The 25,472-nt window shown below is 54.8% G+C and overlaps 2 protein-coding genes across 7 annotated transcripts in view; one reads left to right on the top strand and one right to left on the bottom strand.

Annotated features, from left to right (window-relative positions):
* Nucleotides 1-6,810: 6,810 nt before the first annotated feature.
* Nucleotides 6,811-17,904, top strand: Maff (MAF bZIP transcription factor F). Of its 2 annotated transcripts, none has more exons than XM_055602914.1 (3): nt 6,811-7,093; nt 15,765-15,831; nt 16,211-17,904. In XM_055602914.1, the coding sequence occupies exons 2-3, from the start codon at nt 15,796-15,798 to the stop codon at nt 16,643-16,645; spliced, it is 471 nt and encodes a 156-aa protein (XP_055458889.1). In that variant the 5' UTR covers nt 6,811-7,093; nt 15,765-15,795; the 3' UTR covers nt 16,646-17,904. The 2 variants fall into 2 exon arrangements, with proteins under 2 accessions (XP_055458889.1, XP_055458888.1); XM_055602913.1 differs by lacking the exon at nt 6,811-7,093 and adding an exon at nt 7,263-7,570.
* A 3,241-nt stretch (nt 17,905-21,145) lies between these two features.
* Nucleotides 21,146-25,472, bottom strand: part of Tmem184b (transmembrane protein 184B) — a 39,582-nt gene continuing 35,255 nt past the window's right edge. For 4 of the 5 annotated variants that reach the window (XM_055603025.1, XM_055603023.1, XM_055603021.1 and 1 more), the window contains 4 exons: nt 24,588-24,757; nt 24,018-24,212; nt 22,392-22,412; nt 21,146-21,589 (listed from right to left, as the gene is read on the bottom strand). In XM_055603025.1, the coding sequence (XP_055459000.1) occupies nt 21,348-21,589; nt 22,392-22,412; nt 24,018-24,212; nt 24,588-24,757 (628 nt within the window). In that variant the 3' untranslated portion in view covers nt 21,146-21,347. The remainder of the gene's footprint in view (nt 21,590-22,391; nt 22,413-24,017; nt 24,213-24,587; nt 24,758-25,472) is intronic. The other variant, XM_055603022.1, reaches the window with a different exon arrangement.

Here is a 25,472-nt window from a genome sequence, read left to right on the forward strand (position 1 = left end):
AAGAGTTGGAGTTTGGTAAAGGGGCCTGGGACCCGCAAGAAGCACCCCCCTGACATCGTAGAGAATTCTGGTACCTCAGGGGACGATGCTGGGTAGTCCCAGCTGCTGCTAGAGTGGCTGTGACAGTAAGGGCGGGGTGGGTTCTCTCTTGACCCCAGTGATGTGGCAGTCATGGGGAGCCCAGCCCAGCTGGGTCATGGTTTGCCACGCTCCAACATGGCAAGAACTAGGCAAGGAGGCAGCTCCCGTAGAGCAGGCTGGCAGCTCTATTCTGACAATCTCAAGCCTGAAAGAGCCTGAAAGAGCCTGAAACGTTCTCACATCTGTGACATTTTGTTTGCCATCGTGATGACACCAATAGCACCTGATCTCAGGTGACACAGGCACACTTAGGCAGGCTAGGGTGTAGCTCAGCTGGGGGAGGGCTTGCCCAGCATGCAAGGTTCCATCCCCAATACTGCATTACCAAAAGGTGCCGCGTGCCTGTGATCATAGCACTCAGGAGGTAGAGGCTGGAGGGTCATAAACTCAAGGTCATCCTTGGCTACACTGGTTCAAGACCACCCTGGGTTACAGGAGAGTTAGTAGAAAAGAAAACACACATACACACACACCAAGAAGATGCATTAAAAATTGGTTACGATTGGTTTTAGGGTATGTGCAGAAGAGACATGTGAAATATAAATGAACGTAGCATTTAGCCTCTGGCACTACGCCCCAAATATTTTATTGAATATATGTGAATATCTCCAGACTTGAAATCCAAAATGTTTCTCATCTCCAGCAGTTTTTAGATAAGGGACATTCATTGCTACTTTCAGAGGGGCAGGGGGAAGCATTTAGAAGGAAAAATGAAGGGTGAGGAAAATGAAAATAGGGATGTATGCAGCATGGTAGAGTTCCTTCCCCATGATTCCTTTCCCACAGCTTCACTTCTGTGTCCTGAAAGCAGTTTTTTTTTAAATCTGGACTCAGGAGAAATGAGATGGAGAAGCCACAGTCATGTCATTATAGTGCCTGTGACGATTGTTCTATTTTACCATTATCTATTGTTGTTAATCTATTTCTTTAAAGATTCATTTTATTTTTAATTATGTGTCTGCGTGGGTATGTGCATATGAGTGCAGTGTGCTTGGAGGCCAGAAGAGGGCGCTGGATCTCCTAGAGTTGGAGTTACAGGCTGCTGCAAGTTGACTGAGGGGAGGTGGTGCTAGGAATGGAACTCAGTTCCTCTGCAGAAGCACTTTTAACCACTGAGCCATCTCTCTAGCCCCTGTTGCTGATTTTTTTTTTTTAACTATACTTAATTTATAAATTGAATTTTATCACAGCTGGCTATTTATAAGAAGAAACAGATTCAAGGTTCACTAATGTACACAACTCTCAGACTCTACTGAGGAACACCTCCCTAACAGAGCCCCACATGAAACAGTTTAGCCCTTGACTTAGCCCCAAGTTCAGGTCCCCTCTGACAAGGACCAGCTGCTGAGTTTTTACAAGGGGATGCTGCCTAACTGCTATGGCAGGGAGTTGGCTGAAGGGGCTTGGGGACCAACACACCTGGGGAACCAAAGGTCCCTACCTCTTGGCTTTGTTGGTGCCTCTGAAATGCGAGTCTTTGTGCTTCTTTCTAGGGAGGCTTTGTGAGAATGGAAAACAGAGCTCTAAATACATTGACATGCTTTAGGGGGCTGGAAAGCTGGCTCAGTGGTTAAGAGTACTGGCTGCTCTTAATCTGAGGACCCAGGGGATGTAGCCCAGCTGGTAGAGTCCTTGCCTAGCAGGCACAAAGCCCTGGGTTTGATTCCCCACAGCTAGGTGTGGAAGTACACTCTCTTAATGCCAGCACTCAGGAGGTGGAGGCAGGAGAATCAGAGGTTGGTCATCCTCAGTTATATATCCCAGCTAGCCTGGGCTACATGATATCCTGACTCAAATAAAAAAATAAATAAAAGAAAGAGTAAAAGAAACTTCAAGAATTGGCTGTGGGCACAGCACAGTGCCTGGCACAAATGATCTCTCTCTCTCTCTCGGTTTTTCCAGACAGGGCTTTTCTATGTAGCCTTGGCTGTCCTGGACTCGCTTTGTAGACCAGGTTGGCCTCAAACTCACGGAGATCCACCTGCCTCTGCTTCCCCCAGTGCTGGGATCACAGGTGTGTGCCACCGCACCAGGCAGGAAGTGTCTCAGTAAGGGCAGAAGCGTCACTATTATAAATTGTTGTTAATTACCAGTAGGAAGAAACAGGTGCAAAACAGGTGGCTGGCAGAATCACTTGAACAATACCAGGTGTCTGAAGGTTCTAGAAGGAATCCTTTTTGCCTCGACCACTTGGCGGAGAGACCCATGCAGATTTGCATGGTGGCCCAGTGCTAAACGGATGTCCTGATGCTGAAGGGGATCAGGAGGTCCAAATGACATCAGCTCACAGGGACTGGGAATCAAACCAGGGACTAGCAGATGACTGGGTCAAGCTGGGCCAGTGACAATGCCGTAGGGATGTGCAGGCAGAGAGTGACTCTCTCTCTCTCTCTCTCTCTCTCTCTCTCTCTCTCTAGAAACTGGCAACAAGGTACCTCCCTGCATGATGAGGTGTCCTGGCAGGGTGAGATCACACCCAACTTGGTGTGACTAAAGCCACTCACCGTGGGATAAGTAAGTCTCTCAGAGGGCGTGTCCTAGGAAACCTCGGGGGCCTCACCTGCCTCTCACCCAATACTATTGATCTTCTATTACACAATAAGCCCGGTATAAAGGCTTATAGGTGTGAGTGCATGAAACTATTCCCCAGCCCACGGAGCAGGCACTGTTACCAGGCCAGCCTGCAGAACAAAGGAGGTCAGCTTAGAGGGGCAGCCCAGAACCCCGCTCTACTCCTCTCTTGACAGTCTCTGCGTGTCTTTACTATAAATCAAATTTAAAGAAAAACTACAAGCTTAATTTTCTTAGGATGGTCAGTAAGAGTTCCCAAACGTTGCTAACTTTGGAGTAAATTTTGTTGCGTCTCACTCCTTTCTGTCTGTCTTTGCTTTTTGATAGGGGCTGTTACGACAACAGGTCACGGCCTGGCTGGCTTCAGAGCTGAAACTCACTTGCTCACACCTCACACGGGAAATTGATGATGGAGCTACGGCAGGGTGGTTTCTCCAGAGGCCTCCCTCACTGCTGGGCCTGTGTCTCCCCAGGTCTTTCTCTGTGTGGGGCACCCCTGGCTCTCCCTGTGTGTCACCATTCCTGCTTCTTCTAAGGACCGAAATCAGGTGAAGTCAGGGTCTGCCCTAAAGACCTTATTTTAACGTACACTTCTTTAAAACTCTTACCGAGGGCCTGGCCCTTGCTGGTATCTCAGAGGACACAGCACCCACAGGGTAGCTCACAACCACCCGCAACTCCATTTCTGGGGAATCCGATGCCCTGCCTGGTGTCTAAGGGCACTGCACACAGGTGGCGCAAATAACGATATGCAAGTAAACATTCATAAGATAAAATTTAAAACGTCTTACTTCCACGCTCAGTCATGTTCTAGCGTGTTAAGTATGAATATTCAATATCCATAATTTGATGATACGGTGTAGCCCACGGCACGATGCCTTAGGATCTCTCTTGTTCTGATAAACGCCATGACCAGAAGCAACTTGGGGAAGAGAAGGGTCTATTTCAGCTTGTGGTCCGTCATCCAGAGAACGCAGGGTGGGAACTCAAGGCAGGAACCTGGAGGCATGCGTGTCAGAGGCCATGGAGGGGTGCTGCTTCCTAGCTGGCTCCTCATGGCTTGCTCAGCCTGCTTTCTAGGACCGTCAGCCCAGGGGTGGCACCATCCACCGTGAACTGGGCGCCCCCACATCAATCAAGAAAATGCCCCCAAGGCTTGCCTACCTGTGCCAGTCCAGTGAAGGCCTTTTCTCATTGCGGTTCCCTTTATCCAGGCTCTAGCTTGTGTCAAGTTGACGGAAGAGCATCTAGCAAAGACTCTTTATACACCCTTATATCTCAAAGCCTTCAGAAACAACCAAAAACACCAGGTGCCTTTACCTAAATACTTCATGGGTGTTTCCTAAAATCATGGATGCTCTCCCACAGCACCACAGAGCAACCACAACAGGGAAACAATGCTATCCTGTGAGACCATGGCATTGTCTGCTATGAGCTATCATGCTCTCTAATCTGTCCGTTTGTCCCATGGCTGGTGTCTTAGCTGGGATCACTTAGTCGTGCCTGCCAAGTTTCTCATTGTACAGTTGCTATTCTCCTTTTATAGTTAATAATCAACTCTTTCAGGCCAGTGAGAAAGCTGAGTGTGTAAAAGTACTTGCTGTGCTAGCCTGATGACTAGTGTTTGAGCCCTGGAACCCACGGTGGAAGGAGAGAACTGATTTCTGAACTCTGGCCTTCTGATCTACACACTTGTGATCTACACACACACACACACACACACACACACACCATATACACACAATAGTAATAAATAAAAGCATAAAAATAATAGTTAATAGTTGTCTTGTGGGAAATCACCTTGAAACTAGGAGAATCTCCTTTTTAAGGGTTTTTTTTTTTTTGTTTGTTTGTTTGTTTGTTTTGTCTTTGACTACGTGAGTGTGTTTTTGTGTGTACACATAAGTACAGGTGCCAGCTGGAGGCAGAAGCAGGAAGTATCAGATGCCCCTGAAGCTCCAGTTACAGGGGGTTGGGAGCCAGCCAATGTGGGTGATGAGAACCTGGCTCTAGTCTTCTGCCTCTAACTGTTGAGCCAACTCTCCAGCCTGGAATAGCCTCTTTTTTATTTTAAAATTTTGTTCATCATCATCATCATCATCATCATCATCATCATCATCATCATCATTTCTCTCTCCCTCCCTCTCTCCTTTGTGCTTGTGTGAGACATGCCAAGGTCAGAAGGAAACTTAGTGGGGTCAGTGTTCCTTCTTTGGCCACTACATGGACTCTGGGGGCTTGAACTCCAGTCGTCAAGACTTGCGTCCTTGGGTGGCAAGTGCCTTTACCTGCTGAGCCATCTTGCTGGATCCAAACAATGTGAATATCATGCTTCTTGTTAAACAAACACACCTGCTGATGATCCTTTGCGGAGTGTCTTATGACAGAGGGATGGCTTGATGGTCATTTTCTAACTCCATTGTTCTCTCTGCTTGAGACAAAAAACAAAACAAACAAAACAAAAACAACATTCGGTTGGTTGTCCATTTTTTTCTCCCAGTGTGAACTCAGTAATTCCCACTTAACAGCTTATGATCCATTGTTGCTCTATTTAAACGCTCAGGTTGTCCCTGACTTGGACGGCTAGAGCTCCCACTGCCTCAAGCCAGAGAGCACCACTCCACGTTTCTGTTTCTTCAGCTCACAGGAAGGGAATTTATTAACAGAAAATAACCAGAGAAGTCCTGTCCACAGTGAGCACAGTGACTTTACTTCCTGTGGGAGCTGTCAGAGGGGCTGAAGGTGACATCCTCAACTGGCTTAACCTTTCATCCCAAGCGAGTGAGAACGCTGAGGTTTGATGGGACCAGAAGTCCTGTGGCCCAGGGTTCGGTAGAACAGACAACACTGTGCAATCCTTGGAGCCGACCTGACAGCAACCTCGTCTTGCTCAGTTTTCACCTTCATTCCACCGGACAAAGGCCTCATAGAAAGATGCAAAGACGTGACAGATAGCAAATAGTTCTCTAGCTGAGGACCTGCTCGTTCTCATTTTCCTTCCCCTTGCAGGGTACCATTTCTGCGCCTGTCTGGGGACTCTGCCCCTGGAAAGAGTGTGAGAAGGCCAGCTCCACTTTTAAATGCAGCGTTGTACAACATCATCCCTCGGCCGCCATTACCAAAAACGAGGGCTGCTTCTGCGGGGAGTTGGGTGTGGACGCTGAGGCCTGACTCCTCTGTCCTCCTAGGCTGAGGATGAGGGTGATGGATCTGGGGTAGGGTCCCCACGTGTCATACAGATCCATTGGATTTCTTCATGAGTTGAGTACCTACTATTTGCCAGACATAGCCTCAGCTCTTTCTGTTTTTGTTTCTTCAAAACGGGGTTTCTCTGTGTAGCCTTGGCTGTCCTGGACTAGCTTTGTGGACCAGGCTGGCCTCGAACTCACAGGGATCCCACAGAGATCCGTCTGCCTCTGCCTCCCCCAGTGCTGGGATTACAGGCATGGGCCACCGCGCCCGGCATCAGAGTTAAGTTGAAAAAAAAAAAAAAAAAAAAAAGTCTTTTTCTTATTTATAACTTTTATCCTTAAATTTGTTTGTTACGTGTCTGCGTGAGTGCAGGTTTACCACCATAAGCCTGTGGAGGTCAGAGGTCAGCTTTCAGGAGTCAGTTGTCGCCTCCTGTCCTGTAAGTTGTGGGGACCGAACCCCAGCCCTCAGAATTAGTGACAGGCACCTTTTTAAACTGCATGGAGGAAGCGGGCGTCACTGGGGCCAGTGGAGGTAAGGCTGAGGATGTGGAGCTGACACCCTGTGAAGGCCCAGGGTAGGCAGTCGCTGTGGCTCTGCGCATGCCAACCCACGGCTCACAGGTACAGAGAAACGAGAAAACGAGACCGGGTGAGATCACCCGGGCAAAGGGTGTAGATCGAAAAGAGGCCAGACAGTAAACTGTAAAGTGAAGCAAGTGGCACCTCCACCCACGCCATTCTCGAGAGGTGTCAGGTGAACGCAACCAGAGGACACGGTCCCAGGATGGAGAATCCCAGGCGGATCTAGCTGCGGGCGGGGCCCCTAGAGCCGGGCCTAGCCGGGGGCGGGGTCTCACTCGGGCGTGGGCGGAGCCTTAGTTCTCCGGGGCCTCTCCGGGGCCGGCTGGAGGCTGGGGCAGTGACGTCACCGCATGACTGGGTTTTTATGAATGAAAGGAATCCTGTGCGTGAGTAATTCCGGGAAGCTCGCCTTACAACTGCGCGCCGCTCCGGCCCCCTGCGCCGCCCGCCCCATAACAAAACTCGGAACGGCGGGGCTCGGAGCCGGGTTCCCAGCGAACTGCGGTCCCGATCGGAGGGGAACGGGGCCCGAGAGTGACCCGAGACCGCCACCGCGACAGCAGCCGCGACCAGCGCGCGCGGAGCGCCGGGCCTGGGAGAGAACGGTAAGGACGCGTCAGGGACCGAGAGCCGGGAGTGCGCGCTCCGGGTCGTGCCTGGGCCGCGCGTGGGTCCGCGTCCTCGGCGCCCCCTGAGCATCTTGCTCACCGAGGGGCCTCGGAGGGGCCCGCGGGGAGGCGGTACGCGGGCCCGGGAGGAAGCCGGGGCGGAGGCGGGGCGCGCTGGTACGTGACTCGGGGAGAACAGTCCCTGGAGCCGCGCCCAGCACCGTGTGTGCGCGGTTTGTTTACGTCCCCCGCTGGCGTGCGTGCGCGCGTGTTCCCTGGGGAGCGCCCTGGGTTCCTCGGGCTGCGTGCGCGTCGTGTACCGCGGGGTTTGGGTTTGCGTGTGGCCGCACGCGCTCCCTGGAGACTGACGCTAGCCCGGGATGCCTTGAAGTGGAGGCCGCACCGGTGTCCACTGGAGCAAATGCGGAATAAGAGCCCGAGTGAAGGAAGTGGCTCAGTCCGTGGTCACGCCAGGTCTGGAATTTTTTTTCTCTCTCTCCCTCTCCTCCACCCTGCGCCATCCTCCCCCTTTCCCACCAGCCGGTTCTGCCCGGCCCCGGTTGTCTCCGGAGTTTCCCCTGGTCGGAGCCATGTGACATCAGTGTTTGTTTCTTACCTAGAGCGGGTGCCTGCAGCCTTAGAATAGAAAAGCGGTGAGCGAGCTAGCCTTCTCCTGGCCACCTGGTGGATCTGGTCGTGTGGTGCGTGGAAGTTTTTCCTTCGCCCCAGGTGTTCTGTCTGGTTTATCCCTGGACTGGCCCACTTCCCCAGTCTCAGGAGAAACGTGGAGGCCCAGAAAGCCTGTGGGCGGAGATCGGGGAAGGCAAGGGTCTCTGGCTACTCTGGTGGCTATCGTGGTGGTCTGGGTGTCTGAGGCTTCACCTGCTGGGTCCTGGAGGATGGGGGGAGGCGGCCTGCCACGCTCCTGGTAGTTTCAGTTCTCAGACTGACTTGTTAGACTGGACTTTCTGTGTGGACTGGTGGACCCCAGGGCTAATTAAAGACTGGGTCAGCTGGCACACCTGGAGGCCAGCCTGGGCCAGCAAGATCGGCAGGCAGTACTGATCCCGGAAGGGTTAATGTGGGAGGGGAGCGCTGTGAAAAAACACCTGTGTAGGCCGGCAACCTGAGGGAGGGCTGGTTCTGGGAACCCGGTGATCCTACTCAGATTTACCCTCTTGCGTGTACACCAACATGAGGCTTCTAAAACCCAAGGAGGTGGCAACTGAGCTTGCTAGGAGACGGAATCAATATTTTAACTCTGAGCCCAGTGAGCCCGGCTGCCACTATGGGGACTCCGGTGTCCCTGTCTGCAGCAGGACGGCAGGAGAGCCATGGTTCTGGTAGCTGCGATGTGCAGCCTGTTTTCCAGGACGATCTGGAAAAAGCAGAGCCAATCCCAAGGCCTGGGGCTGGCCGTGTATGTAGAGTTGGTGGTTGGAGGTTTGCAGCCAGGACCACAGGACCTGGTGGGTCCATCCTCAGCCCTGATCAGGAAACATCCCCCAGTAGGGCTGGGGGTCAGAGATGAGGGAGTGACTAACCGACCCACCGACAGACAGACGGAAACTCAGCATCCCTACATCATGGACTTTTTTTTTTTTTTTTTTTTTTTGTCTGCATGTTTGTGTTTGCTCCGTGTGTATGCCTGGGGCCAGCAGAGGTCAGAAGAGGGTCTTGGATCCCTTGGAACTGTAGTTATGGACAGTTGCGAGCCATCATGTGGGTGCTGGGAACTAAATCCCGGTCGTCCTCTGCAGGAGCAACAAGTGCTTTTCGCCACCGAGCCATCTCTCCACTTTATTTATTCTTGAGGGGAGGATGGACATGCACTCACCGGGGCAGGGAGGTGTGACGGTGGGACCTTCACCCATGGCTGTGGTAGTGCGCGCTCCCATCTTAGCCTTGCACAGCCACTGGGCCAGACACTGGGGATGAGACAGACAGACCCAGAGACTGCCTTCTGGGGGAGAAGGTAAAGGAGCCAAAGAAGTCAATGCAGAGCAGCTGCTAAGATGGATGGGCTGAAGGGAAAGTCAGCTGGCCTAAGCAGTGATAGGGCTTCTACTTTAGTCAGTGCAATCATGGAAGGCTTCCCTGGGGAGGAGGCTAGGGAGTAGGTGGCCGGTGGTGGCTGTGGAATCCAGAGGACAAGGGCTATGATTCCTCTTTGGGCCTTCAGGGCTCAACCTGGGGGGCAGGGGTAGCTGGCACACAGCAGGTGCTTCGTGGATATGTGGATAGTTGAGGAAGTGAGCAATGGGCCTATGTCCCTTGAGCCCAGTGATGGGGATAGAAAGAGGACCTGGGGTCCAGGGAAGCGGAAAGCAAGACTGTGGGCCAGAGGAGGCTTGAAGGAATCTTCTCCCAAATGAGCAGGTCTTCAGGGCGCAGGTGAGTTCCTGCTTCACACACACAGACCGTTCCTTTTGGCCAGAAGTCGTTAGGGAATCCAGCCTACTTTTTTTTTCCCCCAAAGATTTTTTTTTTTAACTCACTTTTCATTTAAGTAGGTGTTTGTGCCTTAGTGAATTTATGTGTTCCACATGCGTGCAGACGGCTGTGGAGGCCAAAGGGTGCTAGGCCCCTGAAACTGTAGTTACAGGCGGGTATGATCCACTTGACATGGTACTGAGGACAGAACGCAGGTCCTCTGCAAGAGCAGCAAGTGCTCCTAACCACTGAGCCATCTCTCTAGCCATCTCTCTAGCCCGATCTTTGCTTTTGTTTTGTTTTGTTTTGTTTTTGACATAGGGTCTTATGTAGCCTGAGCTGGCGGTGAACTTCTGGTGTTCCCATCTCTGCCTCCTGAGGGTTTCGATCATGGAGTCCGTGACCACACCCAGCTAGCACAAGGTCTTGAAACATGCCAAACATGGTCAAGTTTGTAATAGTGACCCCTTTTGACGCTATCGGAGGTGGAGGCAGAGGAGGGGGCAGGGCAGCGGTGAGGCCACTCTGGTCTTGGTCTCCCTGGAAGAGGAAGTGGCCCCTAGCTGTGCAGGTGGAGGAGAAAGGAGGTCAGCTCTCATGCCTCTGCCTCCAGGAGGCCCTCCCTGGTTTCCTTTCCTTTCCTCCAGTGCCTCCACCCTGCTGGAGGCCTGGGAGTTTTATGCAGGGCCAGAATCAGACACTGTACACCCAGACATTGCCTTTGCTGGGCGGTACCTCAGGCTCAGGGGAGGTTGGGCACGTTGGGAAATCCGGGCCCAGAGAAAGGGAGTGACGACCTGAAGTCACACGGTGATACGGTGTGGGTAGCAGGATGGGGCTGGAAGGCCAGGCTGCTGCTTCCCTACACTGCTCAGTCCTTTCAGGCTTGCGCCCTTCCAGCGGGGAGGAGGCGCCCCGCGCTCGCTGCCAAGACCCAGGCAAACACATTTTTTCCCTCTGTCCTCACCAAGTAAGCACTGTGGCTCGGCAGCCAGAGAGGAACCCATGCCAGTGGGTGGGCCGTCTGCAGCATGTCTCGGGTGTTCAGCAAGGGGCCAGCGACAGGGACAGGAAGGCCATGGCCCCTGGCGGGGCAGCCGTCATGTACCCGGGAATGAGCTCACTCCTGGGTCTCCAAAGAATACTAGGAACCTCAGACCCGGAGTTGGCCCTGCTGGCTTCCCCAGGAAGAAGAGAAGCCTTGAGGGTGGGGTCCCTGGGTCGGGCGGACTGGTAGCAGTGGGATATCCGTGCTCTGTGTGCTAGAGACTGGGGCCTGCTGCTGGAAGCTGGAAGCCAGAGGTGATGGGAAAATCCCCCCTTCTTGTGTCGGGACATTCCCTGTGTGCCTGGCTGACTGCTGAGCTAGGACATTCCTGGGCAGATGTGGGCCCACGCCGACCTCTAGGATGCCACTGAGGGGCCTGAGGCTAGAATGGGGGCTGGCGGGACAGAGGAGGATGGCCAGGTCCCAGCCTTCCCAGGGCCAGCCGAACGCTCACTGTCTATAAAGAGCATGGCTGCAGTCCCATCTCTTGGGGAAGCAGGGGAGGCTGGCCATGTGGAGAGGGATTCTGAGGCCATGTGAAGAAAACAGGGAGGTTTTGAACGACCAAGGAGGTGGCTGTTTCATCTCTCTGGAAACAAGTGACAGGTCAGAGCTGTCTGTGCTCAGCCAACCAAGTCCGACTCTGACTTGACCTAAGAACGCCTGCATTTTACACACCGACCCCAGTCTACAAATGTGGAGAACAGGGCCAGGGTGAGGAGCCGGGCTATGCTGCCAGCATTCTGGACCCAAGCGCTGCACCCCAGGACTCAGCAGGCCCTTAGTTAACCCATGCAGGGAGAGACCCTTTCTTCCACCAGGTCTTTTGACTGAGCAGTTATCCACACTCCCAGCCACCCCCCACCCCTGCCCAGCTCCACACAACTGGCAAGAAGGCCTGGAAATATAAGGTTGGTGTCACTCACACGACCCAGCTTTCGCCAGCCTAACCCAGGTCCTGGCACAACACAGGCGAAGCTGCTCCCTCTTCACAGAGGCGAGGAAACAGGACTCAGAGAAGGAGTTGTGCAGAGTCCGTACCATGAGGAGGAGGTAGCTGGCTTCAGTCCTGGGCACTGCCTGCCCTGTGTGGCTGTGTCCCCTCTGCCCACCTCTCTGGGCATTACTTGACAGGGTTCTCAGGAAGACTATGAAGATGATGGTAGGAAATGATTGAGACTCAGTCCTGAAGCCAGTGGGTGGGGTAGTGGTCCATGCACCTCCCAGCACTCGGGAGGCCGGGGCAGGCAGATCTCTGAGGGTGAGGCCAGCCTGGTCTACAGAGCATGCTCCAGGGTAGCCAGGGCTACACAGAGAATCCTGTCTCAAGGGGGGAGGGGGGAGGTCAGTCCCTAGATTTCATGGATGTCGGAATTCTGCCCCCATTGCAGACAGGCGGCCGTGTGGCTTCTAGCGAGTGCCTACCTTGGGGTGGTCTCTAGGAGGTGGTCTTTCTACATGCAGTTCTTTAGGTGACCCTGGCTGGCTCTGCTAGGGCCTCAGAGCCGGCTGCAGCCCTGACACCTGGTCAGGCCCAGCAGTTTTACTGAGTTCCCAGATGTTCTCTGCCTCTCTGTTTACATGACAAGCGTCCACTAAAACTGTGGAAGAAACTGTCCCGCACTACAGGTGGGACGGTAGCGACCCACCTGCTGTCTGCTGGAAAGAGAAGCAGCTCTCCCCAGGTTGCACAGCCTGGAGAAAACTCTGGGCTTGCCTCCCGGCCAGTGCCCCTTTCCCTGTTTCCCATGCCCTGATCTAGGCCAAAGGTCACATGGGTGAGGGTCCCTATGCTGGCTCCAATTCTCCTGCCCCCTGTGTCCTCTGCCCCACAGGGAGGCAGATGACAAGGAGAAGGAGGAGGAGGCTACCAACAGGTTTCACTCACACTGTGTTCCCCTAAGCTGGTCTTGGAACTTGCCTGGGATACCAACCAGCTGGGTCACCATGACAGAGTTTCCAACCAATTCCCCTCCTCCCCCCCCACAAACACACACACACTGCATGCTCCCTGCTCCTGTTGGGCCATGGCTGGGCAGCCTCAAACACCCAGGGCTGACTCAGCTGTCTGGTATAGGGACAACGAGGAAATGGATAGTTACACCACAAGGGAGACAGGCTGGGGGGCAGAGGGCACCTAGCAAGACCTATGGGTCAGAGAGGGCTTCCTACGGTTGGAACAGAGGGTGATTAGGAACCTGGCAAACAGACTGAGGAGGAAGATGGTATCAGAGGGTGGGGGTGGTCTGGAGGTGAGAGGGCAAGAGTGGGAGAGAGGAAGTGAAAGAGATTCCTTCAGGCTAGAGGCAGAATGGAGGGAGGCTTGCTAGTGGAAGCAGGGTGTGGCTGGGCACAGGGCCTGACTGGAGCAGTGCAAGGCTGTCTGGACTCTTCTGGCTGGTACGGATCAATGAGACCTATGGGAGGTGACCATGTGGGCCGTGGCATGTGAGATTGTCTCAGTGGACAGGTGCCACCCCGACCCAACTCCCTGGTATGTGACTCAGGCAGGGGACTGTTTAAAAAATGCCACTGCGACCAAGCAGAGTAGCCCATACCTGGAATCCCACTACTCAGGTAACGGAGGCAGAAGGATCTTAGGTTCTAGGTGCCCCTGTAAAGTCAAGTGGAATCCTTCACCCAGAATCAGCACCGGAGCCTAGAACTGCCCAAGCCCTGGTCCAGTCCCCAGGTGCAGCTTTTTCCAGCTACATCGTAAGAGGCATGGTGGCTTTTTGATCTGTAGATATAGGGTCTTGCTCTATAATCCAGCCTGGGCTTGAGCTTGATATGTAGCCAGGGATGAACCAATGATCCTCCTGCTTCAGCCTCCCCAACCCTGGGATTACAGGCTGTGTGTCACACCTGCCCTGGTGGCTCTTCTTAAATTTTGTTTTGATTATTTTGGGACAGTCTCATGTAGCCCAGGCTGGCTTTGAATTCGTGATCTAAGAGTAATCTGAACTTTTGACCCTCCTGTCTATCTCCTGAGTGCTGGGATCCCTGGCCTGTGCTTTAGTCCCCAGTAGACACCATTAGACTCCGCTAACCCCGGGGCCACAGTAGCTGTTTCAGTCAAAACAGCGTTTTCAATGGCCAGCTTCCCTTTCCTGCCCCGCCCCTTCCTGCTGACTGAGCTGCTAGACCCCTGACCTGGTGGGAGTTCCTCACAAGCCCCAGACTGTCCCCACCTTGGCCTGACTCACACGGAGAATCCCACCGTTGCCATGGGAGCAGCTTCTCTGGCCAGACACTGTTCTCAGCCCTGGGGAAACCATAGGAGATTCGACAGGGTCCCCCCGCTGTTGGAGAGGGGACATCCTCTTTAAAAAGAGCCCCCAGGGGACATCAGAGGGCAGATGCTGCATGTGAGTGAGTGTGACAGAGGCTCAGCGTGAGATGTGGGGGTTAAGCATGCAGGGTTCAATTGCCTGTGGAGGCCAGAGGTTGGCGCTGTGTCCTCCTTGATTGTTTGTGGCCTTATACGAACATGGAGCTCCTGGTCCCACTAACCTAGCAAGCCAGCTTGCTCTGGGGATCCCATCTCTACCCCTGCCCACGCTGGGATTACAGGTGGGGCACCACACCCACCCAGCATTTACATGGCTCTTGGGAGCCAGACTCTGGACCTCTCACTCGTCCTCTTAAATTCTCAATACTTAACTTTTATTTCCTTTGTATGAGTGTTCTGTCTGCATGCATGTCTGTGTACCATGTGTTCAATCCCCAGTACAAACAGAAAGGGAGAGGGCTGGAGAAATGGCCCCGCAGTTAAGAGCTCACAGTTAACAGCACTTGTGAAACAGGGTCTTCTGTAACCCAGGCTGGCCTCAAACTTGCTGTGTAGCCAACACTGGCCTTGAAGTCTTTCCTCTACCTCTTGAGTGCTGGGATGAGGTGTTCATCATCGCATTAGTTTCCCTCCAGCAGTCTTTAGTCACCTGTCTCCTCAGTGCCAGGTACATGGCAAACTGCAGCTAATCAGGAAATGTCGCTGAGGGAATGCAAGGCTCATAAGAAGTTTCTGGGGACCAGTGGGCTGGCTCTAGGCTAGCGGATGGCTGCTATTCCCTCTAAGGCAGTGGTTCTTAATGTGTAGGTTGAAACCTTTTTATAGGGGGTCACATATCAGATACCCTGTGTATCAGATATTTACACTACGATTCATAACATGGCAAAATTAAGTTAGGAAGTAGCAATGAAAATAATTGTATGGTGGGGGAGGGGCCACCACAACGTGAAGAACGATATGAAAGGGTCTCGGCATTAGGAAGTTGTAAACCATTGTGCTAGGACCATGCTGAGTCGCTGCTGGTGGGCAGACCCTGGGCAGTTGGGGAAGCCTTTCTAAAACACGACCTTGGACAAATGCTGCTGGAAAGGAGGCTTGGGCGCTGCGTCCTGAGGGGGTACTGGATAGACTTTGAACTCGACAGGGTGCTCACTGACCTACACACACATGCTTTGGGCACATTTCTGTAGACAGCCTGTAACCCCAGCATTCAAGAGGCAGAGGCAGAAAGAAGCCCAGTGAGTTCGAGGCCAGTCTGGGCAAATGACAAAGGTGACCTGACTCAGTGGGGAACGGGGCTTCTGCCGCCAAGCCTCAGGATGAGAGCTGGATCCCCTAGAACGCGCAGGTGGAAGGGAAAAACCAACGCCTGGGTATCATCCTCTGACCTCCACACAACTGTCAAATGGCATGGCCCTGGTGTGCCAGACTGACACACGTAAATGTGATAAAAATATTGAAACAAACCCAAAACACGCGTGCCCTGTGCCTGGGGGGGGGGGGGGGGGGTGAGTGCGGGGACCGCCCACTCCCTCAGCTCACATTTGCCGAGTACCTAGTGCATGCACGCTGACCCTGGTGTGGCGAGGCTGTGGTGAAACTGGCACTTTGCTGGAGAAGGGGGTGGGAGGGACAGACCGTCACCTGGGGTGGGAGGTGGTCAAAGAGGAGGTCATCCCCGAAAAAGAAAAGGTCATCTGGGCAAAGACCCAGATGAAGCGTCACTTTGGGGGGCTGGGGCAGCAAGAGCAAAGGCTGGACTGTTGGGGTCAGAGGAGGTTGGTATGAATTCTGAGATAGGCGCCTTGAATGCCAGGGTATGGAGATTGATTTTTATCCTAAGCAAGAACGTGAACAAACCAACCAAGGTGACCTTGAACTTCTCTCCTTCCTAGGCCTCCAGCCCAGAGGGCACCTACTGCGAAAATGTCCGTGGATCCCTTGTCCAGCAAAGCCCTGAAGGTGAGGCGCTAGCGCCTGTGGTCTTTCTCTGCTTCTGCTCCTGGTCGAGTAGCGACATCTCAATTCCCCTTTCCTTCCTGGAAGCCCCAAAAGGGGACTCGGCAGCGACAGGAGCAGGTCACTTCCCATTATGCCCGCTTCCCCCATTGCAAGGGGCTTTCCAGGCTGAGTCTCTCAGCTGGGGTCCAGGATTTGACGCTTGGTTAGTTTGAGGCCCCGGGGTAGACTCCTGTGCTAGCTCACCTTCGAGGTCTAGACTCAAGTCCAGAAAGCGCCAAAACAGGAAGGAGGGGCGTGGGGGGGGGGGCTTGCACCGGGAAGTTGGGCGGCATCTCCAGCCCGGGGCCGCGTGCCTCAGTTTCCCCCCCTCGGTCCGCAGGTCAAGCGTGAGCTGAGCGAGAACACGCCGCACCTGTCGGACGAGGCGCTGATGGGGCTGTCGGTGCGCGAGCTGAACCGCAACCTGCGCGGGCTGTCGGCCGAGGAGGTGACGCGGCTGAAGCAGCGGCGCCGCACCCTCAAGAACCGCGGCTACGCGGCCAGCTGCCGCGTGAAGCGCGTGTGCCAGAAGGAGGAGCTGCAGAAGCAGAAGTCCGAGCTGGAGCGCGAGGTGGACAAGCTGGCGCGCGAGAACGCCGCCATGCGCCTGGAGCTCGACGCGCTGCGCGGCAAGTGCGAGGCGCTGCAGGGCTTCGCGCGCTCCGTGGCCGCGGCGCGCGGCCCCGCCGCGCTGGTGGCGCCCGCCAGCGTCATCACCATCGTCAAGTCGACGCCAGGCCCCGCCCCCGCTCCCGACCCCGCCCCCTGCTCCTAGTACCCGCCCCCTCCCCCGAAAAACTCCCCCTCGGACCCGACTCCCTTCCCAGAATGCCTGAGTGCCTTCCTCTCCCGGTCCGTTTCTCTGCCACCGGTCTGTTTCTCTGCCACCGCCACCCACTGTGGTGATTTCACATTCCTTTCCTGGGCTCTTTCTAGCTCTTGCAGCCCCCCTCCCAAGACTGGGATCTGATGGCCCTGGGGAGGGGCAACTTTGCTAAGTTGGGGGGGGGGGCGATTTGGGGTTCTGGGTTTCCCTGGGCTGAAAGTCTGTCCTCAGATTGGAAGGGAGGGGATGTGGAAATGGCCCGGAGAAGGGCTGGTGGGAGAAGCTTTGGAATGTACCAGTATGCCCTTCCTCGACCCTCTCAGGACTAGGTGTGGCCTTGTGGGGTTGCCCTGCTGAGAGGCAGAACTCCAGAGGCCTCCCAACTCTGCTTTGGACCTGGGAATGTCGGGCTTTCCCAAGCTAAGTAAGCTCAGTTGACAGATGGCGAAGCAGTCGGGCCTTGTCAATCCAAGGCCACTCAGCGCTGAGTAGTTGAGCTGCAAGCCCAAATGGGGCCTCTCCCAGCTGCCCTAAGGAACATTCCAAGCATGGATTTCACGGGGGAGGGGGACCAGTGCACAGGGACTTAACAGAGTGGCAGGAGAGCCTCGCTGGTCCGGGAGACAGTGTCTATGGGATGGGGAAAGAGAAGCTGAAGGAGAGAGGAGGTGACACCACAGATGAGGTGAGGAGCTGGCCAGCCAGAGAAGGGGCAGTGGAGGTGACCACTGTGGTAGGTAGAGGCAGACACTACAGTCCTGAAGTGGGGATTGGAGGAGGTGGGGGGGGGGAATCCCTTGGAATTAAGGCTTCCGCTTTGGTCTGGAGTCTCCGTGGTCCGCGGTGGAGTCGGGGCTCACCATTGTACCCCTGGAAGTCCAGCCCTAGCCGCTCCCCAACACTGTATACAGCTGACCCCTCCACACTATTTATTGCACGAATCTAAGTTATTCTGGCCAGCCAGAGCCCAGCGCCTCTTCCCTGGGAAACATGGGCCCTGAGCTGGACTTTTATTTTGTATCTACAAATAAATCACATTTAATCTTATATTTAGGGAAAGCTGGATGGCAGCAATAATAAGGTTTTTTAAATTGCCCGGCTCCCAGAGTTTATTTATTTTGATGTAAAGTGTGCCAGTTATCTGCCTTGAGTATTTTGTAGACTTTCTGAATAAAGTCGAGTTCTCTTTTTCCACAGAGAACTGCATATCCTAGACTGTTTTGTGTGTGCTGTAAATGAGTGGCCTGAGAAGGGAGAGTGGAAGAGACTTTCGCGTCACGGGAGGCTAAACCCCACGGCTAACTTTTGCAAGCAGGTGTGGGCGGAGAAAGCAGTATGATCACTGCACAGTCCCAGGTGGAGAGAGGCCCTAAGTTCTCCACTTTGACATAGGTCTGATTTTCTACAGCCCAATGGCAACTACTTCCCAGTGCACTTGAAGGCCCAGAGAGAGAAATGAATTGCTAAGTTCTAGGACAGGCTTCAGCGTTAATCTTAGGTCTGAGGAAGGAGAGATGGTGTGTGTGTGTGTGTGTGTGTGTGTGTGTGTGTGTGTGTGTGCGCGCGCGCGCGCGCTCACTCATGCTGACTCTGCCTTGCCTGGTGAGGAGGAATACTCTGGTCTTCAGCCAAGTGGTCTCTTTTGAGGGGTGGTTTTTACTGGTTTCTTGTAGCTCCAGTTTTACTTTAAAACAATGGTTCTCAACCTTCCTAATGCTGTGACCCTTTAATGCAGTTCCTCGTGTTGTGACTCCCAGCCATAATATTACTTGTTGCTACTTCATAATTGTACTTTCACTGTTAGGAATGATGTAAACATCTCCTATCCCACCCCTGTGAAAGGGTTGACTGACCCCACCAAGGGGTTGCAGCCCACAGGTTTAGAACTGGTGCTTTGAGGCATAGTCCAGAAAAGCCGGAAGGGCTGTAAACCCTAAGAGCACTACAAATGCTGGTCCACAGAACTAGGGTACGGACGTTGCATGCGGCTGCTCGGGGGAGAGAGGGGCCAAGGAAAGGAGCATGGCTGGAGTGTTTCCAACAGCCAGATCATGTGGCTTGTCGGGACCCACGCAACTTTCTCCCCCTCAGACTGGGGCTGTGCCCAGCAAGATTCCTTCCTGACAGGCTAAGCTCAGGCCCGCCAGCAGGAAGGGGTGGCGGATGGGGGAATGGGCGTGTGCACAGATGACGTAGGCTGTTTACCTTCAGGTTATAGGCTGCTCAGGAAGTTACCCCGCCCACACGCATTCCAGCCATGCCTGTCACCCACAGGCCAGGCCCTTAGAAAGGCATGGTGCAGGCAGGGAAGGTACCCATGGCCTGTTACCCCTGCCCTAGGCCTCCTGGTTCCCAAGGATGGAGGATGGGCTCAAGGAAGCCAAGGAGGGTGCCCAAGTCTTAGATCTTCTGAGAGATATCTACAGAGTTCACCCTGCCCCTGGGAGAAACAGGGAATGAGGCCCAGCCCTCATGGGGATGGGAGAAGGAACCCCTTGTGGTAGGTTGCCTGTGAAGAAAGGAGAAAACTGTCTAATAGGGATGTGGAACCCGATTTTGGTCCGTGTAAACACCCCCATGACCTACATACATGTCTCACACAGGAAGAGGGTGGACACCCCTGCCCAGGGCCCCTACGCTTCTTCCAGACAAGAGGGAGAAGGAAAAAAGAAACACCTCACTGGTAGGCAGAAGAGATTTCGATATAATCTATATTATCTCATATATATATTTCTTCCTGACTTTATTTGCTTGCTTCTGTCACGCATTTAAAATATCACAGACACCAAAATAGAGCGGCTTTCTGGTGGAGCGCATGGCAGTCACATGAAGTACAAAACTAGCGGGCTCTGTCTTCTCATACACCATACAATTAATTTTCAAGTATCTTTTTTATGTACAAAGAGCTACACTATCTGGAAAAGAAATAAAAAATAAATGAGACAAGATAGGTTATGCGTCCTAGGAAGGAAGAAATGGGGCAGTCGGGAACAGATTTCTGTCCCGTGTTCCCAGGGACCACTAGCTTCCTGCCACTGAGCCCCTCCCCCCCAACAGCCTCACCCATCATGGCAGCAGGCAAGTGCTAGGGTGGGTGGGGGCCAGTGGGGACAGGAACCAGCAATATACTTTGGCCTGGAAAGGAGAGGAAAAGTCTGAGAAACAAGCCGGTGGAAGCAATCCCAGGAGGGAATGGAGGCCAGGCCCTAAGGAGCTCCCACCTGCCTGCAGCCTTCCTGGGCAGCTTGGGACCAGCTGGCCAGGCCCACTGGGTGGGGCTGAGTGCTGGCCTCTGTGCTGTGAGGAAGGTTGCTAGGATGCAACTGCCCGTGAGGTCCCTCCCCAATGGACTCCAGGAAAGGAACCTGTTCCAGAGGTGGCCGAGGGGAGAGGTTACCAGTGAAGGCCACAAGACGGGGCTTGTTCTTCTCCATCACCTCAAGAGGCTTCTGAAGCCAAACCCAAGGACAGCTTAGATTCTGCCCGACAGGCCCTCGGCCACCCTATGTTGGAGGCCCCAGCCCCGGGGGGAAGCTCTGGGATGTGAGTGTAGAGGGAGCCAGGGGAGAGAGTGGGTGGTCCCAGACAAGGGTGCCCAACCCAGTGCTGCAGAACCCTGAGTGCCAGCAGCTCAGTAAGGAGCCCCTGGAGGTGCCTGGGACAGACGGGAACTGGGGAGGGGCTTTGATATGTGACTAAGGCACAGAAGAGATGGGCCAGGGGCCAGGTGGGGCAGGACACCAGGCCCTGTAAGGCCAGGGGACCCGGGAGGGTCTGAGACCACTCCTACCTTGGCCCCGCTGCACAGCCATCCCTCCGGCCTCCCTCTGTAGGTGATCTGAAATGTGGAGACTCAGACTTCTCCGTCCCAGGGAGGCCAGGACCTAGCAGGAGTCTGACTGCTCCACTGAGGAGGTGGTGAGGAACCTAAGCCCTGGCACAGTCAGGAAATATAAGGGGGCTCTGCCCCAAACTATCAAGAACTGGACCCAAGGGAGAGGGCAGTGTGGGCTGCTGCCTGTCCTCTCAGGGCCGAGTGGTCCAGAGTCTCACGTGTTACCGGAGGGCCCACAGGCACGGAAGCATCCTTCCTAGGTGGGCCCTGAAGCTCCTGGGGTCTGGCTCTGGTCCTTGCAGCATGTCAGGCAAGCCTAGGTTAGGAGAGGGGGAGGGTCCACAGAGCATTTACATCTTCTCCTGCCCAGAATGAGACAGGTCTCATATTGGACAAAGGTGAACAGGGAAGGGGGGGGGGGGGTGGGGAGGAAGGCCAGGTTGGGCCTGGGTATTGCACGGTGTGGGGTGTGCTGGGCCTGACAGCTCGGCAGATATCCTGTTGGGGAGGGGGCTTAGGATGCAGCTTCTGGCCAACACACAAGCATTCGGGCCTAGGCATGGCTGGTTCCAGATGTGTCCCCAGGACAGGATGGGCGGCAGAGGTGTGGCAGCTACGGCCACTGTCCTCTGCTCTTGGCCCGAGCAGTGCAGGGTTGGCCGTGTAGACATATTCCTGAGGCCTGTCCCTCTGGAAGTGATATGCAAGTGTTTCTGGTCCAATAAATAAAAGGGCAACATCAGGGCTGCGCTGGCTGCTCCCCAGCCTGGCTGGGGGCTGCGGGAGGCACCGCTCCTCTCCCACCCATGCCCACACCTAGAACTCATCGTCGGAGCTGAGCAACAGAGTCTTCTCGTTGTCCCGGGCACCGCTGAGGCTGTGGGACCGGGAGAGGCTGTGGGTGCCGCCGCGCCGGGTGGGCCCGGGCTCCAGCGTGGACTGCTGCGTGTACTGCTGGTAGGCGGGGGAGAAGTTGTGGATGGCGTCCTGCACAATGTCGTGCGGGCTCATGGTCTCTTTGAGGCTGCTGGAGATGCTCTTCATGGGGGCACAGCGGCCTGCAGGGAGGAGGCGGGGAGGGGGCAGAGCAAGAGGAGGGCACTTCATCAGTTCCCGCCCACAGTGGGCTGGGACAGACCCTACCCCAGAGCTGTCCTCACTGTTCCCCCCTGGGACACCAGAGGGGCAGGGCAGGCTGCTGCTGACTAGGAGAGAACAGGGGAGCTGTGATGGAGGCTACGACAAGGACAGGGAGCTCTCACAGGTGGGAAAGGACTAGGCAGAGATGGGCAAGCTGCAGGCAGTCACCTGGAACACCCTGAGCTCCAGAGCCAGGCTATGATCCCCAGCTGGGAAGGCTGCTGGGCCAGGTACCAGACTCCCTCCATCCCCTCAGGAGCAGGCTGGCCTATTGGCTATCCCTCTGAGAGGGCAGAATGCGCTACCTTGGCATGTTTCCAACTCATCCACCTGCGTACGTGCCCCCCAGGTCTCCGAGGCGGGGGTGCAATCACAGTGCAGGCCACCAAGCCAAGCCGGAGGGGTGAACTCAACCCTAGGACTTGGGACTCAGAGTCTGTCTACCCACTGTGTGTTCTGTCTTGAAAACACTGCTAAATGCTCCTGTAGTGGGGGCACTGTGCCCCAGAACCTAGCCGGGTGTATTTCAAAACTAGAGAATGGGATGAAGGCAGCCAAAGCTCTACAAAGGGCAGCCCTCCTAGTCAGGGGCTCAGGGCTCTCGCCCAGGAGTGCCAGCCAGGAGACGGGTACACAAAGGAGCTACAAAAAGACATGCCAGTGACATGACCAGACAGACGTGCGGGACAGACGTGCAAACAGAGTAGAGAACAAACCTACCGTATGGGCCGTACGTCAGCACTGCCCGAGGCCAAACCCGGGGCAAATGCAGAGTAAAGGGCAGGGAGAGGAGCCGGAGAGATTGAGAAGACAAGAGACAGCTGAGTGAGAGTTGCCTGCTCACCCAGGCCCAGTGAGACACCCACACATCCCCAGACACTCTGGCTGCTCTGGCTTCCCCTGAAGGATGGTGCTCATGCTAACTGGGGTTCCTTAATGGCTGTAGGAGTTCCAGCCCACATCGGAGGACCCGTATTCCCACTTCTCCCAGGCTTGCTGGAGCCCTGCATGGAACCCTGTTGCCTTGCAAAGCTCACTCCCCTCACAGCTTTGGCAATCACAGCTCAGTGGACGAACACAGAGCAGGGCTGGCTTTTCACTCCAGCCTAGTGTGAAGGGGGACTGGGTGCCATGACTAAGAGGACGGACTACAGCCTCCAGCAACCTCAGCTGGTCCTGGTGGGGCTGTTTCTTCTAGGGTGGGTACATCTATGAGGGGTGCTGCCTGAGGGGAGTGCATGGAAAGACCGCCAGGTCACCAGCAAAGTGCTCATGCAGAACTCCCAAAACACAGCACCCTGTGCCACAGATAACCAGGCTTGCTTCTAGTGGCTTGGCTCCAGGCCTCGTGGCCTGTCAAACCCGGTTTAAGGGATGTAGATGAATGTTATCAGATCCTTCTTGATGGGGCCCAGTGGGGGTTGTACAGCCAGCAAGTGGCTCAGGACAGAGAAGGGATGCCATCAAGGACCAGGGTGGTAACTACAACACCATAAGGGGGTTGGAGGGGGCGAGACAGCACAGTCCAGCAGGGGCATTTGAAGGCCTCATCCCAACCAGGAACAGTAGAGGGGCTGGGCAGGGGGTCCTGTGCCTCTGGATCCCGGAGACCGTCCATGCCAAGCACAGGGACCTGTGGTGGGCACTGAAGCCTGGGGAGGAAGGTTTTCTGGCCTTCCGCCATGGGGAAAGCTAACAGCAACTGGATGGCAGGTGCGCTGACAGGAGGCCTCCCCCTCCCGCTCCTGCAGTCTCTCACCGCATGCCAGTGTCAGCCATTCTCCTCTGAACAGGTGCTCTGGCCCCTGCTTCTCCAGACAGTGGCACTATCCAGTCACCAGAAAGCTGCTCAAGGTCCTAGCCAACCGCAGAGGTGCTTGGGGTGGGCAGTGGGGCAACCCACTGAGACCTTTCTAGGGCACTCTCCTGTACTCCAGGGGCTGTGGAATATTGCTTTAGCAACAAGGATTAGAGCTGTAAAAGCAAGCCGTGGAAATTGCCCTCCGACTCAGAAGGCAGGATGGAGCAGATGCCACGCACTGCTGTCCACTAGTCTGTCCTCACTTTCACTTCCTTTTTTTTTTTTTTTTCCTCAAACTCACAGTAACTCTCCTGCCTCAGCTTCCTGAGTGCTGGGATTATAGGTAAATACCCTCTATACCATCTGTGGGTCTCCATACTACATGGGTGCTTCTGGAAACAAAATGGGGGTTCCTCTGTGCTCTGATAGCCCTTCTGCTCTGACCTCTTTATCCCCTCTTTCAGTACAGTTAAGCTTTACAGGAAGCTGGGGGAGAGGGGCTCTGAAGCTGACCTCTGACCTCTGAAGCTAAACCCAGCCCATACCTTGAGTGTCCAGGCTCTTGTCAGCGTAGACCTTGTAGGTGAAGGCATGCCGCAGGGCCAAGGCTGCGAAGAACATCTCAACACAGATGATGAAGTCCTGGTAGCCAGCAGCCACAGTGCCCTCACCCACTGACACGCGGGCTGAGTTGATCTTGGGGATGGCCCCACACTTCTCTAAGATGGCCAGAAGCATGCCTGGACAGGGAGAGGCACTGTCTGGTCACACACTGGACCCCTTCCCATGCCCTTCATTCACGCAGTGCCGCCCAGATAGCCATATATTCCAGGGTACATGAGGGCTCATTTGCTCCTGGAGGCAGGCCTCTGCAAAGCCGACCCTCAGCTACCTGTCAGCCAGAAAACTGGTCGGCTGCACTGAAGCTTCCTGCAAGCCTCAGTCCTCCCAAGTACCCAGTGGCCAAGGTATCTTTAGAGTTCCAGGCCAGGATCTTAAAGGACAGCACTTTGGCCTGGGACCCACAGTTCTGAGAACATGAATAGGAGTGGGACATGGGACTGAAAAGGGGGTGGGCGTAGGGACTGTGATCACCAGGCTGAGAGGAGGCTGACCTTGCCAGAAGGAGAGAAAAATGACGGACTTGACCATGAAGAACTTGAGGACAGGGCTGTAGGGGCTGAGCAGCTCCCGCGTGGCGAAGTAGAAGAGGAAGAGGGCGTAGAGGGCCAGGCTGACTGAGATGTTGTAGATGATGGTCACATAGAGGTACCCACTGGTGACACTGTGGAACAGGCATGCTGTGGCTGGGACCAAGCCTGCGAGGGCACACGGCTCCCTCCTCTGCCCTGCCCATAACCTGTTTCCCATGTGCTTTCTGGCAAGGCACAACGACCCACTGGAGGGAGGGGACAGGGGATGTGGGACACACTGGGAATGTGGTTCAGGGATGGGCTTGTGCACAGGCCAGCCTTCCATGCACCTCCCTCACTCATGTGGCAGCCGCGCTCGAAGCCCATTCCTGAGGGAAGCTAGGGCTATGCCAGAGTTCAGAGACTACTGTGAGGTGACAAGTGTCACGGTGAGTACTCCTAAGCTGCTCTCCGGCCTTGGTGCTCTCGTCTGCCTCAGTGGGCTATGGTACAGGTTACAGGTGATGGTAAGAACTCAGAGCACAGGCCCAGATGTAAGGCCAACATGGAGAACCCACAAATAAACAGGTGCAGCTAGTTTATACAGCGGGGCCTTAAGACTGCCTCCTGGGGCTTCTTCACTTTCAGAACCTGTTTCAGAGTAGCCAGCACCTACTGAGACTCAACCATGGTTGCTACTGTATATCCTGAATACGAACACAGCTGGCTAAGAGCTGGCAAAGATGGCCACTGCCAGGCTCAGGCTCAGAGATTCAGGGAGGTCTGAGCCCTGTGCAGTTTAGGGAGATCACAGGCATGGGCTCTGTCAAGGTAGGGCACCCACCCTGTGACAATACTCTACTCTAC

Source organism: Psammomys obesus, unplaced genomic scaffold (assembly GCF_907164565.1).
Source record: "Psammomys obesus unplaced genomic scaffold, mPsaObe1.curated_primary_1811, whole genome shotgun sequence".
Lineage (NCBI taxonomy): Eukaryota > Metazoa > Chordata > Mammalia > Rodentia > Muridae > Psammomys > Psammomys obesus.